Source organism: Capsella rubella, unplaced genomic scaffold (genome assembly GCF_000375325.1).
Source record: "Capsella rubella cultivar Monte Gargano unplaced genomic scaffold, Caprub1_0 scaffold_8, whole genome shotgun sequence".
In the NCBI taxonomy this organism is placed as follows: domain Eukaryota; kingdom Viridiplantae; phylum Streptophyta; class Magnoliopsida; order Brassicales; family Brassicaceae; genus Capsella; species Capsella rubella.
The window spans coordinates 320,350-335,944 of NW_006238916.1; the positions used below are offsets into that span (position 1 = coordinate 320,350).

The window sequence follows — 15,595 nt, forward strand, 5'->3', positions numbered from 1 at the left end:
TATTGAGAGAACATATGTCTATTTCATCTGGTTTGAATTTTGTAAGATATTGTGGTAAGTCAATTTTTTTTGTTTGTTGTTGTAAATATGTTTCAAAATAAGCATTTTGCATAAAATATGAGAAAATTTTATATTTTCCATCAGGAATTGCAGAATACTATAATCGAAAAATTATGTTGTGATCGTAATATGTTTAAAAATATGTCTAGTCGTTTTCGTTTTACTGTTCTGCTAGAGTATACGAAATTGTTAACGGTATAAATGTATGCTTTTATAGACGGAAGGTTAAATTTGTTAATGTTTTTTAGTTCAGTGTTTTATTTACTAAAAAAATAGTTGAGGGTTTAAAAATGGATCCGGCCAATGCTGAGGGTTTTTTTTGGGGTTTTTTTCATTAAATTCCCTTTAAAAATATGAAGTCTGAGGCGTGACAAAAGCCAAATTTTTAGGGAAAATTTAAGAGATTGATTTAAAAGGGCCAACTAGATCCTGAATCTAGCAAACATCTATAAAGTTCACGGCATCTCACATTTCGGGATATATTCATTTTTCACTTGAAGAAAAGAAAAGAGATTCTCTTTCAAGTCCGTGAGAGTCTTTTTCAAAAATTTCAGTTCACCTCGAGGGTTTCTTTTGTCTGTTTTGAGGTTAAAACAGAAACACATAAGAGCGTTTCGTGTCGTTTCGCAAAAAGAGTTTTTAGGAATTGTGGACCAAAACTATGAGTCTCGTTCAACACCGTCGCATGTGGTCATGACATGTGTTCAAGATCACGAAGAACCCATCTAAGACACGAATGTTTTATATGAATACTCTTCCTCCAAACCAAAATCTTAGCGTTTTCGTGATCATTAGCCAATGCCGCCCAATCCATTTTCATCATACCAAAAAATATCCATGTCGGCTATTTTCTTTATCCAAACATACCTTAACAAAAGCCAAAAACAAACCAAACCAGGCCAAAACCCCCTAGGATATTTTTTAGAAAAGAAAATCGAATCTAAACCTAGACCATACTGTTTTCCCCAAAAAAAAAAAAAACAATTTTAGTTAGTGTTAAAAAAAGATAGATTGGTCAAAGCCACTAGGACTGATCTGGAACCAAAACTTGCACATATACCGAATCAATCATTTCAGACAAACAGAATAAAAATCAAAATATGGCAAAAGCTTGTAATCATATCAATATCACCAAACACCACCACCAATTTTAACTATGGGTAGGCTTCAGATATCTGACTACAATAATAGAGAGCATATGGAGCGGTATATTAATTAATAATACACGGCAAAAAAAACAAAAAACATAAACATATAAGCCCAAAGGATATACGGACCAGATACTATTTCCCCAGGCTACTGATACCTGTTTCTCTCCATTACCATTTTACCTGTGTTGCTGCGTTTAAGCGAGCCAAAAAGGCACAATACCTTGCATGCACCCAGAAGTCACCAGATGTTTGTTTTGGAGCTGTGACAGCATGTAAACCAAGCCAGTGAATCTGCAAATGAGTTTATAAACCCGTTGCATCCAAGTTTTGTCTTTCTCACCCTCAGCCATTGTAAGGATGTGTTGGGTTTTGTGAGGTCTGCTTAGGCTGAGATTGCTGTGGGCCTGAAAGGTTTAGAGGCTGTGTGTTGTAGTGTGAGAAAGGCTGCGAGTAAAGTGAATTCGGGGGACCCTGAGCCGAGTTTTAGACAAGATTCGTTAGCATCGTTTAACCAGAAACATGTGTACATATAGATAAAGATAGTGAAGACAAGAATATCCTCAGATGTTTGCTAATTGTATACGTAGATGCAAACAAAGAATCAAAAATTAGGATTGTTCACATCATAAGGACAAACCTGAGACTGGAGATTAGGATTGTTCACAACAAAAGGGTTCTGTTGTCCATCATCCTGGGATGAGTCGATAAAGCCAGCTTGGTTGAAAAGACCTTGACCTCCATGTGCCATATACTCCTACATATGCAAAAAAAAAAAAAAAAAAAAAAATACAGCTCAGATAAAGGTGTAACAATAAAATCTGTGTTTGAAGGAAAGGTAACGTGAAACACACCTGAGACACGAAATCATTATTTCCGCTGAAATGAGAATAACCACCTTGAGAATTTTGGTTCATAAAGTTTCCAGGAAACGCCCCATGTGCTCCTTGTGTGGCGTAATCAACAGCATATCCACCTTGTGAGGGCTACCAACAACAATTATGGTCTAGAAGTTTAGAAATACAGAAAAAGCAGTGATTCCTAGGAAAGACACTCAAAAGAGAAAATACGCTTATCCTATTATCCTATATATAGTATGAAATTTCAACTAAGAAGAGAAACTACACCTGTGTAGCAAAGTCGGCCATCCTGTAAGGATCATAAGATCCCTGGCTCTTAAAATCATCACCCAAGAAATCCTGATGGTATTGGTAATTAGAAAATTAGATTACATAAAAATAGGAAGACTACACTGCGACTGAATCACCAAGTAACATTATATAAGAAGAAAACCTGAGATATGCCACCCATAGAAAATCCATCCCTGAATGCTTGGTTACCCTGGAGAGAACCAGCACGTCATGATCCCGAATTAGAAAAAAATATACCCGAGGTCTAATGCTTCAAATTAGATGAAAAGATTAAAATTTGAAAGAGATCCAGAAGGTATTTACATATCCAGGTTGGGATAGCGGACCAACAGGTGAAGGCTGGCTATTTGGACTATCAAGGGGGTAGTTCATACTAGGGCCAATAGTTCCAACATTATGTTGGGTGGCTTGTTGGTGCGGAAGATGGCCTCCAACTGAGGTCCCACGACCAGCTCCAAAACCAGGATTTCCAGGTTGAGGAGCATGAGGAACAGCACCCACAGGTCCACGAGTTGGAATAGCGTATGGCTGAGAAGGAGGACCACCAGGAAAGGGTGAAAGTGGAACCCTAGGTATGGGGTAGCCAGCTGGATGTAGTCCAGGTCTAGCGCCATTAGGTGGGCCAGAAGGAAGATAGGAACCACCAGCTGAATCAATAGAAGAAGATCTAAATATAAATGCCTAAAGCACATTTAAACCACACAAGACAAAAAGAATACTGGACATATACCCCTTCCTCGACTGCCTCTTCTGTCAGCATTGGGATTACCCGAACCAAAATTATCATTTCCCATCATGCCAGCGCCACCACCATAAAATAGCCTCCGATCATTGTAAATCTAACAAGTGCGAAAGAGGATTAATGTTCATATTGCATGTCACTGTAATCTAGATTGACCGACATAGAGGTTCATGTGATACCTTTCTTGGTTTCTGAAATTGTACCATGCTCTGCTTTAAATTATTAAGAGGTCCTTCAACCAAGCACTCATGTTCCTGACAATGAAAGGAAAACAAAGTTTTCAATATAGTATCATAGCGTGATATTACTCTAATCAATTCTGGACTGGAAAAGAAAAAGAATCCAAAAGTTCACAAGAAAACATAGTAACAGCTAAGTGGCAAAAAGAGGTAACGAAAACCATCCAGTAAAATAACTCATTCCCGCCATATACCTTGTAATGTGTCAACAATCCATTCCACAAAGGCTGTTTACTCAGTACTTTTGGGTTTCCGAGAATAACTATTCCATACCGAGCACGCGTAAGTGCAACGTTGAGCCTCCGTGGATCATTAAGGAATCCAATGCCCTGAAAACCAAATAACAATAGTACATCTCATTTCCAACTATCTTTCTCAGAAGTACATTGCACCACACTGAAAAGGAAAATCATTAAACAGAGTACGAACTGTAGAGTATTATAGAAGAAAAAGTACAACACACACCTGATGCTCATTACTTCTCACACAGGACAATATGATGTAATCTTTTTCCCTTCCTTGAAAAGAATCAACACTGGCAACCTGTAGATTCGAAAGCTGGTTAAATATATGACAGGATCAATTAAACCTTTTAAAACAGACCTTGAAAATACTACCTCAATTTCCTTGTAAAGTTGCTGTCGGAGAGAACCATTTCTTGCCATGTAATTAACAATGTATGCCCTCTGTCCCTCATATGGAGTTATCACACCAATCTGATATACATCAGCAGAATTTGATAACGTCAACAGATACCAAAAGAATTATACTAGGTATTGGTTAAGAATTTCACTACGCTCACCTGACTAGGGACAACTCCACTCTTTAAGAAAGCAGTCACCAGTTTCTCCACATTAGCAGCCTCGGTTCTATTAAGATACGACGTTCCACTAGCACTGATCTCCTCTTGTCCCAGCTACAAATTAAAAGACAAGAGAAATGAAGACTAAGATTGGGATTGCTTTAGGTGGTTCCTGACGGTGAATACCAGGCCAATGGATTTGATAGACCATCCATTGTTCTAACTTATTCCACTGTAATTTGATACCTGAACATAGAAAAACATAGGCCGGTTAGGCTCTGGCCATGGGAAATCAATCCCTGTTGTTTGCCTCTCAATAATTGTGACTCCATTCTGTAGTGTTCCTTCATAAAAGCTGTTGGATGGAAACTCCGACAAAGCTGGATGCATACGATATTGAACCTGAAATCAAGAATATGATGACAGAATTAAGTGAGCCGTTCTACACACAATGAAAGGGAAATATACGATATTATCTTTCTTATTCCCTGTGAAGAATAACACAAACGAGAAAATAACTATCAGAAAATTGTACACAACTTCATATGATAAATTGAAAAGATTATCAAATAAAATTCCACTCTCAGTGGTGAAATCTGCTACGTTAGAGCAGAGGTCATTGATACAGTACCTGCAATCTGATTGGTTTGATACCAAGAAGCACAAGGCGTTCAAAGAGAGACTGTGCCAAGCCAGCACGAGCTGCTTTCTTGCACATAATGACAGGGCCAAGCTGACAATGATCACCAACAAGAACAACCTAAAGCAAAAAAATCTGTAAGCAATCAATAGCAAATGACAATGACAAGTCAGTACATTGAGAAATCCAATACCTGTTTTACCCCAAGGACCAAAGGGATAAGGCACTCAGGTTCTGTTGCTTGAGTAGACTCATCAATAAGTACCTATCAGAGAGGAAGGCAAATCAGCTTCCATACAATCAGAGATGCTCAAAATTAAGTAAATATTGTTAACCTGTTTAAATCTGAAGTTTGACAATCGAAGATCAGCAGCACCAACACACGTGCAGCATATGACATCAGCACTCTGGGTTATCTCACGTTCTGTTGCTCTTTTCAAGTTTTTGTATTTCTTTTCATCACTGCTTGACAGCTCACCTAGTGAAAACAAAAACCAAAAAGCAAAGAGTTAAAATCTATGATCACTTCCATTGTCACAGGGTGTAAATGAAAATTCAAAAATGTCAACAAGTTGAAAATGTGGGACCTTGTTCATCTTTCAACTGCTGTAGCTTATGCAGTTCGCTCTTCTCAGATGTGTCTAGATGTCGTACCTGAAAGCAACCATTTATATGAATTGTCTTAAATGAAAGAAAGATAAAGGGGACAGAATGAATTAGAGAGTCAAAGCGTGTCACCATGTTACTAACCTGGTAGTGAAGGGTTAAATGCTCTACAGGAGAGCTTACAGCTTCTCTTGATTTTGCACAAAGGCGAACAACCTGACATCAGAGTAGGAGAAAGTTTAAAAAGAAGCAGTATATTCCTATATAAAATTTGATGGTGGAAACTTTCAAAAATGAATAATATATAGGAGTATCCAGCTTCTTACAAAAACTTTTAAAAGAAAAACTAGACACTAGAGGCTCAAGAGTTTACCTTTAAACCAGTAGCACTAATTTTACCAGCTAGTTGGTCTACAGCAACATTACTTGGGGCACAAACGAGAACCTGTCAGGCAGTAATAATAAATATCTGGTAGTCAACTACTTACAAAAAACATCTTGAGGGGATCGATAAAAATCAGCTTTACCTGTCCCTGGCCCTGTTTCGCCATGTGATACACAATTGCTGCAGAAGTAACAGTTTTACCAGTACCAGGTGGACCTTGGATCAAGCTGATGGGCTTCTGAAGGACACTTTTCACCGCATTAACCTGCTCAAGGATACGATAGAACCTGTTATAAATCCACTTAGATAATAGATATTAATTACTCATTTCGTTACCAAGTTACTGGATCAAAACGATTCTGAAAGTACCAAGAAGACAATTACGACACACATTCTTCATGAACTTGATGAGATGAAAGCCATTGATTACCTGAGATGCATTCAGTTCTGGAAGACCAGGTACCCCGAAACGTCTCGGTAGTGTGTTACGAACCATCTGGGCCTCGACTTCATGTCCCAATAACTGATGGTAAATATAACTTCAAAGAGTACAAACATAGTGATTCAATATTTACGTTAATTAGATGCAGTGACAAAGGGATACACATCAAAAAGGAGCTAGGTTTTCCATTGACTAACTTACCCACTCACACTTGTTTCATCTACCGCAAAATTCTTCATTGCTCCCTGCATTCGATCAAAGCTAGTACTTTTCCAAACAAAATCAACACTGAATCCATGGTTCACATCAATCGGAACCCCCTACAGAAGAGTAAGAAAGGTCGAACATGTCTCTACATGTTGATGTAAAGAGCAAAGCTAACAATGGAATCAAACTAACCTGATTAGCTCGGAGTTCAAGCGCAACCTCCTCTTGTGCCGTTAGCTTGATCTGGAGAATTAATAAAAAAAATTATTGGTAAGGACCTAACATTCTTTCAATAACAGGATCCACCCTACTAACAGAACAAATATTATGTCAACAAAACAAAACCAAGAAAGAGGTATACCACATGACCAACTGATTGCCAGGCTGGATGAGCAGCATCTCCCGAGTAGCGCAAACGTAGTTCATCACCCGGCACCAATCGCAATTCATTTTCCTCCTGCATCAAAAGTTTAAATCGGGAAATGTTCTAATCACATCTTAATAGCGACTACTAGATTTCACCCACCTTCGGGAAGACGAAGTATGCAACACGCTTCTTGTTAAGACCAATATCCCACCGAACTGTGAGGTTTTCCTTGCTTTGAGACTCTTTCATCATCTACAGCAGAATATAAATGATAAGCCCCAACAAAACAAATGTAAAAACATGAAAAATAATATTAAAAAAAATTATAAATTACTAAATACACACCTTGTCATAGTCTGCTTCGAGCTTGATTAGAGGTGCAAACACATTTTGATACTACAAACCACCAGAAAGGATAAGTGTAAAAGCATACTACTAAGACTGACCTCATCCAGTAAATTAACACGATGACTTTACGGTTTCTTTAACGAAGAGTTACCCTTTTTCATAAAAGGCTGAGAAAATCTATACCTGATATGCATCTTCATACTTAGGTTGAACAGGCTGAGGTTCATCGTCTACACCAGGTTTTTCAAGGTCTTCAAGAGTGGCATCCGGATTTGTCTTCCACAATTCCTCTATCTTGTTTATTTGCTGTGCGCTAATTTGGCGTGCCCGCAGCTGTTCCTGCTCTGATGGGACCTGTAAAACAAGAGTTAATAATAGCTCTCACACGATAATGTTTTCAAAAGAAAAAATTCAAGAATACAAACAAACCTTAACAAGCCAGGGGAGGAAACACCTGTCGTCAATCAAGGGACACCACTGACTTAGGTCCCAGTTCATATCCTTGAGGGCATTAACGTTTAAACAAGGATCTCTACAGAGAAGGACGACAACACTGTCTGTCTTTGCTGAGATGAAACCGAGGAGAAAGACATTCCGACACCCACAGTTGTAGCATTCGAGAATTGTTTCCCCTAGCGGACTGTCTCTATGGAGACAAACTTCCTTGTGTTTTGCTCGTACCTTAAAAAAAACAACAGAAGAAAAAATGTTCAAAACAGTGGAATCCCTCGCAGGCCGCAGCCAAAGACTTTCAGAAGCAATCCTATGGCATGGCAACGGTTCAGTAATTCAACCAAACTAGATACATAATACCAACAGCCCTAACCACAACAGAAGAAACTACAACAAGTCCATAAAATGGATTCAGAAAGGAAGGACGAGAAAAACAGATTAAAGAGGCGTCCGTCCACTAACCAGATGATTCACAATATGCGAGCCCGAGGTGTTTCCCCTTGAATTGCAGAACCACTTTCTACAGGAAGCCACGTTACACCTAACCACGCAAGCTGGGTTCGAGATACCACAATACTTACAAGCGTGCTCGGTGAAATCATTCTTACCATAATCAAAACCATCATCATCTCCAGTCTCCTCGAAGTTCAAATTCCCCATACCAGCGGCCAATGCATCAACCTGACTACTACTGCTAACACCAGCACTTCCACCAACTCCACCACGTCCCACTTTGGCACCATTCCCGGCAGAGAGGGAAGAAGGTGACGAAGCCTCTGATTGATGATCCGCGGCAGCTCCTCCTCCACCGCGATCGGAAGCGTCAGCGATAGAAATTGAATCAGAGGGAGTAAGCCATACCGTAGGTGATCGAAACTCAGGGTAATCGAACTCAGAATCACCTTGAGTCTCGAAATCCAAAAAGGTATACGCGTCAGCCACCGCGTCAGGCTGCGATGCCGTGTCAAAAAGATCGTTCTCTTCAGAATCCATAGGAAAAAATCAGGGGCGAAATCGAGTTCCCTGGTTAAGATCGTATCCCTCTTACACTCGTCTCTCCTTCAATCGTTTTTTTTTTCTTCTGTAGTTAGGGTTAGGGTTATGGGATTAAAATCTCTACCGGCCCCCTTCCTCCAATTCTATTCCAATTTTCCCCCTTAATAAAAAAATGAATTTCTTTTTATTTATTTTAATTCAGATAAAAGACAAATAAACTTGATGACATTTAAAACTATCCCTATCGCTAATCTTAGACAATTATCTGATTTAAGTTAAATGCAAAATGTTGATTTACTCTAAGAAACGTCTTTTAATTAAGAGACACAAACTGAGCTAAAAGACAACACGTGTCTTCATTTTACAATCCAACCATAGTTTTGGTCCTTTTTGGATTTTATTTTTTCTTTTGTCACAAAAATTTCAAATCTTTTAAGCATATAGCCATTACACAATATTCAAAAGAATCAAAACATTAACTATCAACTATTACAAGATCTACCAGAAAAGAGAAAACTATTACAAGAAAATATTATCAAACATGAACCTTGACAATCACTAATTGTAACAAGAAGAGCAATGACAAACTAAGTCTTTATTTGATCTTCATAGAGATATGGCTAAGACTTCAGTCTATATCTTAATATGAATCTCAAGTAAGATACAAAATTAATCAAAAATTGTTTGTTTCTTAGACTGTCCCAAGTGTGTATCATTTTGGTTCAAGACCTTCAATACCTTTGACAAGGCGGTACAAACCGCTAGTACATTTGGGAAGCTTGAAGAAGAAGTGAGACTAGCTGATGACGAGGGTGAGAATGGCTTCCTTCTTATCTACAAGGGTTACAAAGCTTGAATCGTGGAAGGCAAGAAGAGGACTTATGCATAATTTTTTCCTTATAGTATTTCTTCTTATTCTTCAATAGTTATTTTTTCTTATTATCCTTTCCTTTTCTTCTTTTTGTTCAATCGCTCTTCTTTGTTTTTTCCACAAAATCTATAGTTTGATGATTGATAATTTACAAGATTACACAATCTTGAATCTGAAATTTTCTACAAATTTTCTTGTTCTACTAATTCAATATTTTATCTACAAATTACCAAAATATATGATAATTAATTATCTTAAATTAATTTTAAATGGTGGAATAAGATTTTTTAAAAAAACTCCAAGATGTTAACTAGTGAAAGTCAGGTTTCCTTTTTCTCCTTGCTTTTTTTGGTCAAGAAAGAAGAGAAGAGGGAGAATAATTCTCACTAGTTTTATTTTCGTAATATATATTTTTCTAAAACAATTTGGATTAAAATTAATATAATTATAAAAAGGGTAAAATATAGTTTTTACATACTACCAATCAATTATCATACTAACACATTTGTCGAAGCTGGAAACCATTCTAGAACCAAATTAACAAGTTCGAAGTTCAGGATCTGTCTAAAGGATAACCAAAATTTTCTTTAATTCCCTTTTTACGCCAGTATATTTATATATAATTAATATCAACAAAACGAAAATAATTAAGAAACAAATTCAAAGCAACCAAAACCATACAAAAAATAGATAAATTACAAAAATAGAAAAAAGAGAATAAACGAAAAACAACCACACGTACGTATAAGGAAATGAAAACCATCCTTTACGTAACCTCTTCTTAGTAACCTCCTAAGCCATGAAATAGATCGTAAAAAACTCTTTCTTCTCCTTCGTTTTTAATTGTTTTTCGACGACAATCGATCGTAGAGAAGTCTACCTCGTAGGCATCTCTCTCAATTCAAAATCAATTCTCATTTGTTTTGTTATTTGATGATGTCGAATATGCAATTCTCTCGTGTAACTAGTCCCTTCGTTCTCCTCTTCTTTATCGTCGTTGTATCGGCTGATGTCGCTATCTTGAGAACGGACTATTACCAAAAGACATGTCCTGATTTCAACAGAATCGTGCGTGAAGCCGTTACAGCCAAACAACTTCAACAACCAACAACAGCTGCCGGGACACTCCGTCTCTTCTTCCATGATTGTTTCCTTGAAGGTTGTGATGCATCCGTCTTGATTGCGACCAACTCGTTTAACAAAGCGGAACGTGATGATGATCTCAACGATTCCCTCCCCGGAGATGCTTTTGACATCGTCGCTCGCATCAAGACAGCTCTCGAGTTGTCTTGTCCTGGTGTAGTGTCTTGCGCAGATATTCTAGCACAGGCCACACGTGACCTTGTCACGATGGTAGGAGGACCTTACTTTGACGTCAAGCTTGGTCGTAAAGATGGACTCGAATCCAAAGCACACAAAGTTCGAGGAAACGTCCCCATGGCAAACCAGACCGTTCATGACATCCACGGGATGTTCAAGAAAAACGGGTTTAGTCTTCGCGAGATGGTAGCGTTAAGCGGCGCTCACACCATCGGATTCTCTCACTGCAAAGAGTTCGCCGACAGGCTCTACGGATCACGAGCCGACAAAGAAATCAACCCAAGATTTGCAGCGGCTCTAAAAGATCTATGCAAAAACCACACCGTCGATGACACAATCGCGGCGTTTAACGACGTGATGACACCTGGAAAATTCGACAACATGTACTTCAAGAACCTAAAGCGAGGGCTAGGGCTTCTAGCTTCCGACCACATCCTTATTAAAGACAATAGCACGAAGCCGTTCGTCGACCTATACGCAACTAACGAGACAGCATTCTTTGAGGATTTCGCACGTGCCATGGAGAAACTCGGCACAGTCGGCGTCAAGGACGATAAACAAGGAGAAGTGAGACGTAGGTGCGACCACTTCAATAATCTCGACGTGTAAGAAGAAAAAAAAAGAAACACATAACCGTATAATAATACTATTTTTTGTTTTTTTATTTTGCGTGGAGAAATGAGAAAAAAGGTTTGGTTGGTATATATGTTTTCTATAACTATGTATTATAAGCAAGATCGTGTAATAATTCAAGATGTGATGTTTAAATTTTCCTAAAATATAGATAAAAATATATTATATACGAACAATTGTAGTTGACATACATTTTATAGTTAAGATTTGATAACATTGCCAAGCCAAGTAAATCTTTACTTTATTAGAATTCCACAACAATGACTTCATAGACCAAATGAAAGAAAATCACAGATTAATAAGTATGTGTTTAATATGATATTATTGATATACTACGTCTCCAAAAGTAAATACAAAATAAATGCTTAGCAAAAAAAAAATGCAAAATAAATGGCATGAAAATGAAAGAGACATAAAGAGTAATGGACTGTGAAATATTTTTAGAGGACTATTGTAGAGGAATGACTAGTCACGCCCCACTAAATTACATGCGTAAATATTTTAATATTGTGCTAATTACTAGTTTGAATAGCAATTTCAATGTAAAATAGCCTTAATATGCCACAAAATTAACAGAATATGATATCAATCAAATTTTATTTTAATTTGGGATATCATCGAAACGTTACAATTACTTCGGTTGTTGTTGTGATGTAACTAAGAGCTTAGCTTTCGGTCCACCGCAATATTGTCGTTAATTATAGCCTATACTGTTTAAGGGGAGTGGCGATGCGTGACGTGAGCCATCTAAGAATAGCATGTGTTTGAATAACTCTTTCTTGTCGGAAAATTTTGGTTGCTTTATAAATTGCTTCATTCTATTCTCTCTAGCTAGTGTTTTTCTTCTCAAACAAACAAAAGAAGATGAAGTTCTTGATTTACCGGGTTGTATTCTTTCTTCTCTTAAATGCTTTCACAGCCAACAGAGTTCCAGATTCTCTAATTCGTGATTCTTGCAAGAAATCTTCTAAACATTCGGAGCCACATTTCTACAAGTTCTGCATCGCATCTATTAGCGAAAACCCGGACAGTCAAAAAGTAAAAAATATCGATGAATTAACTGTTGTAGGAGTGCAAAACGCGATTTCGAACATGACCAACGTTAAAGAAATAGTGGAAAAGATTTTGAAAGAGAGAAACAATAAGAATAAATTGAGTATGCAGATGTTGCGCCAATGCCTTAAGCTTTATTCTCAGGGAAATGACTTGTTAACCAAATCTTTGGAGTACATTAAATTGCGGGATTTCGATAAAGTCCACAATAGTCTTCGTAATGCAAGAGTTGTTCCGAGAGAGTGTGAAATGGGATTCAACGACGATAACAAACAAAAATCTCCGGTGACTAAAGAGAATGATGTTTTATTTGACGTCGTCAACATTGCTCAGTCTTTTAATTACAATGCTCATATAAACCCACACAGAATATAATGTCTTCCCAATAGTCCGTCGGTTATATATATTGTGTAGGTGGTAACGTTTTTTTAGTGAATTATAAAATAATATAATCAATGAAAAATAGTCATAGATTACAACTTTCATGGAGATAAACATGAATTTAAATTGGACATTCTACATATTGTCTCTGTTTGTCACCTTTTCCAAATTTCTGTGACAAAAACACACATCATAAAACAAATTTGTTCAGTCCACAAGAAAAAAGAAAAAAAAGAAAAAACAGTTTTGTTCTTCCCACGCACTTCTCAATTTTTATTAACTAGGGATTCCAAGGCCCAAAAGGCCAAAAAAAAGTAAAAACCACATAGCCCAAAACTGAAACAACAAAAGAAAAAGTTAATTTGAAGTTTCCAAACAGTAGTTTTTTTGTTTTCCTTTTTCAATTCACCCGAACGGTAACATTTTTGACCGTTACTAAGATGAATATGATTAAATAAGCTTTTAATAATAAAAATAATTACGAAACGGTAACATTAATATTAATATTATATTGTTTTCATCTAAACGGTAACTTTAGTCGACCGTTAGAAACCATCGCTATATATATACCATACCCTCTCCAGATACCTTCGTTCACACATTTAAACTTCTCTGCAACTCTTTCTTTATTCCAATATACTCTCTGTTTTGATCTGTTCTACTGCTCATTGCTCTCTGTTTTGATCTGTTCTACTACTCACTGCTCAAGCTCGTCTCTCATGTTCTCCTTTCCCGAGCGACTAGCATAGATAACATCACCCTACAAGGTACCAACATTTTTGGTTTGCATATAGTTTTTTTATGGATGAGAGTTAAAATATTGATTTTGTCGTTTCCAATGGTTTGCATATGTTGAGTTGAAGAATGATAAAGAAGTTTATATAATGGTTTCTAAAACTCTAAGATCTGTTCTTTTTGTTATTTGCTTTTTAGTTAATCTCTTGTTGGTCGTTTATTTGGTAGATGACTCGTAAAATTGTTTCTTAGAAAGTAAAGTACATGGACTTAATTTGATTTGTTGCGTTGATCATTCATTTTAATCATGTTCTGTTTCTTCCTAAGAAAAAATATGTATATTATACATTGAAGTGATTGTTAGAATGTAAATAGAAAAAGATCAACATTCCTTGTTTTTTTACTTAGACAAAATAAGAATTTGCGTAATACAACTCTGGAATGTTCCCTTACTTTTTTTTTCCCGGCATATGTACTTTATTTTTTGGATTAATTTGTAAGAAGTTACTGATTCGGAAAGGAATTTTAATGGATTATTTGATCTCTTATTGCAGATGTTGTTTATGAAGAACACAAAACCCAAATGGAGGAAAGGTCTACATAGGAAAGTGTTTACGGAAGGAAAGGTCTACATAGGAAAGTGTTTACGGAAGGAAAGGTCTACATGGGAAGGTGTTTGAGGACGGAGAGTAATGATGGCGGGACAGAGAAGTCGATATGGACCTTGAGGAAATGTGCCGTACTTTGATTTTGAGTATTAAGATGTGTGAACGAATGCTTGTAAGAGTAATTATATGATGTAATAAGTGTAGTGTCGTGTGACGGACGTATTGGGACGGCTGGTAAAGATGTGAAGTGTCTAGATGAGATAGTGAGGATGTGGATGGTATAGGTTGAATGTGGGTGTATATATGTGAAGTGTCTAGATGAGATAGTTGAGATAGATGTGAAGTGTCTAGATGGTATAGGTAGAATGTGGGTGTATATATAGATGAGTTGAATATCAGAATATGTATTGTATAGGATTTAGATGAATGTGTAGGATGTGATGTGGATGTTATAGGATATGTGGAAGGTGTAGGATATATGGTTGTGTGTGGATGATACGGATGTGTGTCATATTCTACTATCGCAAAGATTTACTGTTATTGTGTTCAGGTACTCGGGTCTGTCCAGTTTTATTATATATTTTCCGGTCTGTCCAATTCTAAAATGTTTATAATTTTGCTTTCTACTCAAAAACTTCTCCATAATTCTAATGATCAGATTTTGTACCCGCTTTAATTTAAAACATTTTCTATCAGTATAAATCTTTGAGCATTCAAATTTTAAATGATAAATCTTTGTAGTTAAACACTAAACTTATTTTTTTAAAGTGATATACAGCTGACGATAATGATTTCTTGAGAAATAGACGATTGAATATATATTACGTGATAATAAAGATGTTAAGAAATTTGCAGGAAGAATAAACGGCATCGACGACCAACTCATGATCCTTTATCACTAAGATAGTTTTTTTTCTTATTTATATTCCATGAAGACATTTCTTTAAAAGTTTTTCCACGTTATTGATGGTTGTTAACCTAATTGTAGATATCATTTATGAATACAAATTAAATGCTGATACGAATATAACATCGTTCTATATAAATTGCGAATATACATAAACATTATTTAGTGTAAATATACATATATAATATCATGTCGCTAGAATACGTAAATAGCGAGCTTGTTATATCCATTAAAGGTGCAATGTGGTATAAGAGAATTTTTGACCATCTGAAAATACTTTATCAATAGTGAATTGATGGGTAAATCCTTGTTGAGATGTGCATAAGACAACACCAATCTTTGAAATAAGTCTATAAACCAAACCAATAATAAGCGTGAATAGAACAAGATCAAATCTGAGCGCACTTGGATCCTTTAATCAAATCTCAAGATCATGATGTCGTATTCGTTTTTTCATCCTTTGTATTGTATAATGCGTTAATGCATGTCCTTTAATTAAAA

General features: G+C 36.6%; 3 protein-coding genes and 1 long non-coding RNA gene across 4 annotated transcripts; 3 read left to right on the forward strand and 1 right to left on the reverse strand.

Annotated features, from left to right (window-relative positions):
* Nucleotides 1-1,096: 1,096 nt before the first annotated feature.
* LOC17876346 (regulator of nonsense transcripts 1 homolog) lies at nt 1,097-8,714 on the reverse strand. The gene is made up of 29 exons (XM_006282042.2): nt 8,053-8,714; nt 7,567-7,818; nt 7,321-7,491; nt 7,135-7,185; nt 6,949-7,041; nt 6,784-6,879; nt 6,615-6,665; nt 6,417-6,535; nt 6,204-6,312; nt 5,916-6,038; nt 5,762-5,833; nt 5,533-5,604; nt 5,370-5,436; nt 5,118-5,260; nt 4,976-5,047; nt 4,774-4,902; nt 4,389-4,544; nt 4,143-4,256; nt 3,958-4,056; nt 3,806-3,883; nt 3,535-3,669; nt 3,281-3,355; nt 3,090-3,198; nt 2,663-3,006; nt 2,502-2,549; nt 2,336-2,407; nt 2,063-2,194; nt 1,849-1,965; nt 1,097-1,682 (listed from the first exon to the last, which is right to left on the reverse strand). The coding sequence occupies exons 1-29, from the start codon at nt 8,581-8,583 to the stop codon at nt 1,554-1,556; spliced, it is 3,759 nt and encodes a 1,252-aa protein (XP_006282104.1). The 5' UTR covers nt 8,584-8,714; the 3' UTR covers nt 1,097-1,553.
* Nucleotides 8,715-10,266: 1,552 nt separating this feature from the next.
* On the forward strand, nt 10,267-11,563 carry LOC17877267 (peroxidase 65). The gene has a single exon (XM_006281522.2). It carries the CDS (start codon nt 10,391-10,393, stop codon nt 11,384-11,386), a length of 996 nt encoding a protein of 331 aa, XP_006281584.2. The 5' UTR covers nt 10,267-10,390; the 3' UTR covers nt 11,387-11,563.
* Nucleotides 11,564-12,250: 687 nt separating this feature from the next.
* Nucleotides 12,251-12,838, forward strand: LOC17876112 (pectinesterase inhibitor 12). Its single transcript, XM_006281527.2, has one exon. It carries the CDS (start codon nt 12,275-12,277, stop codon nt 12,836-12,838), a length of 564 nt encoding a protein of 187 aa, XP_006281589.1. The 5' UTR covers nt 12,251-12,274.
* Nucleotides 12,839-13,457: 619 nt separating this feature from the next.
* Nucleotides 13,458-14,853, forward strand: LOC111831684. The gene is made up of 2 exons (XR_002834798.1): nt 13,458-13,611; nt 14,134-14,853. It is a non-coding gene; the product is annotated as an uncharacterized LOC111831684 (long non-coding RNA).
* Nucleotides 14,854-15,595: the final 742 nt, after the last annotated feature.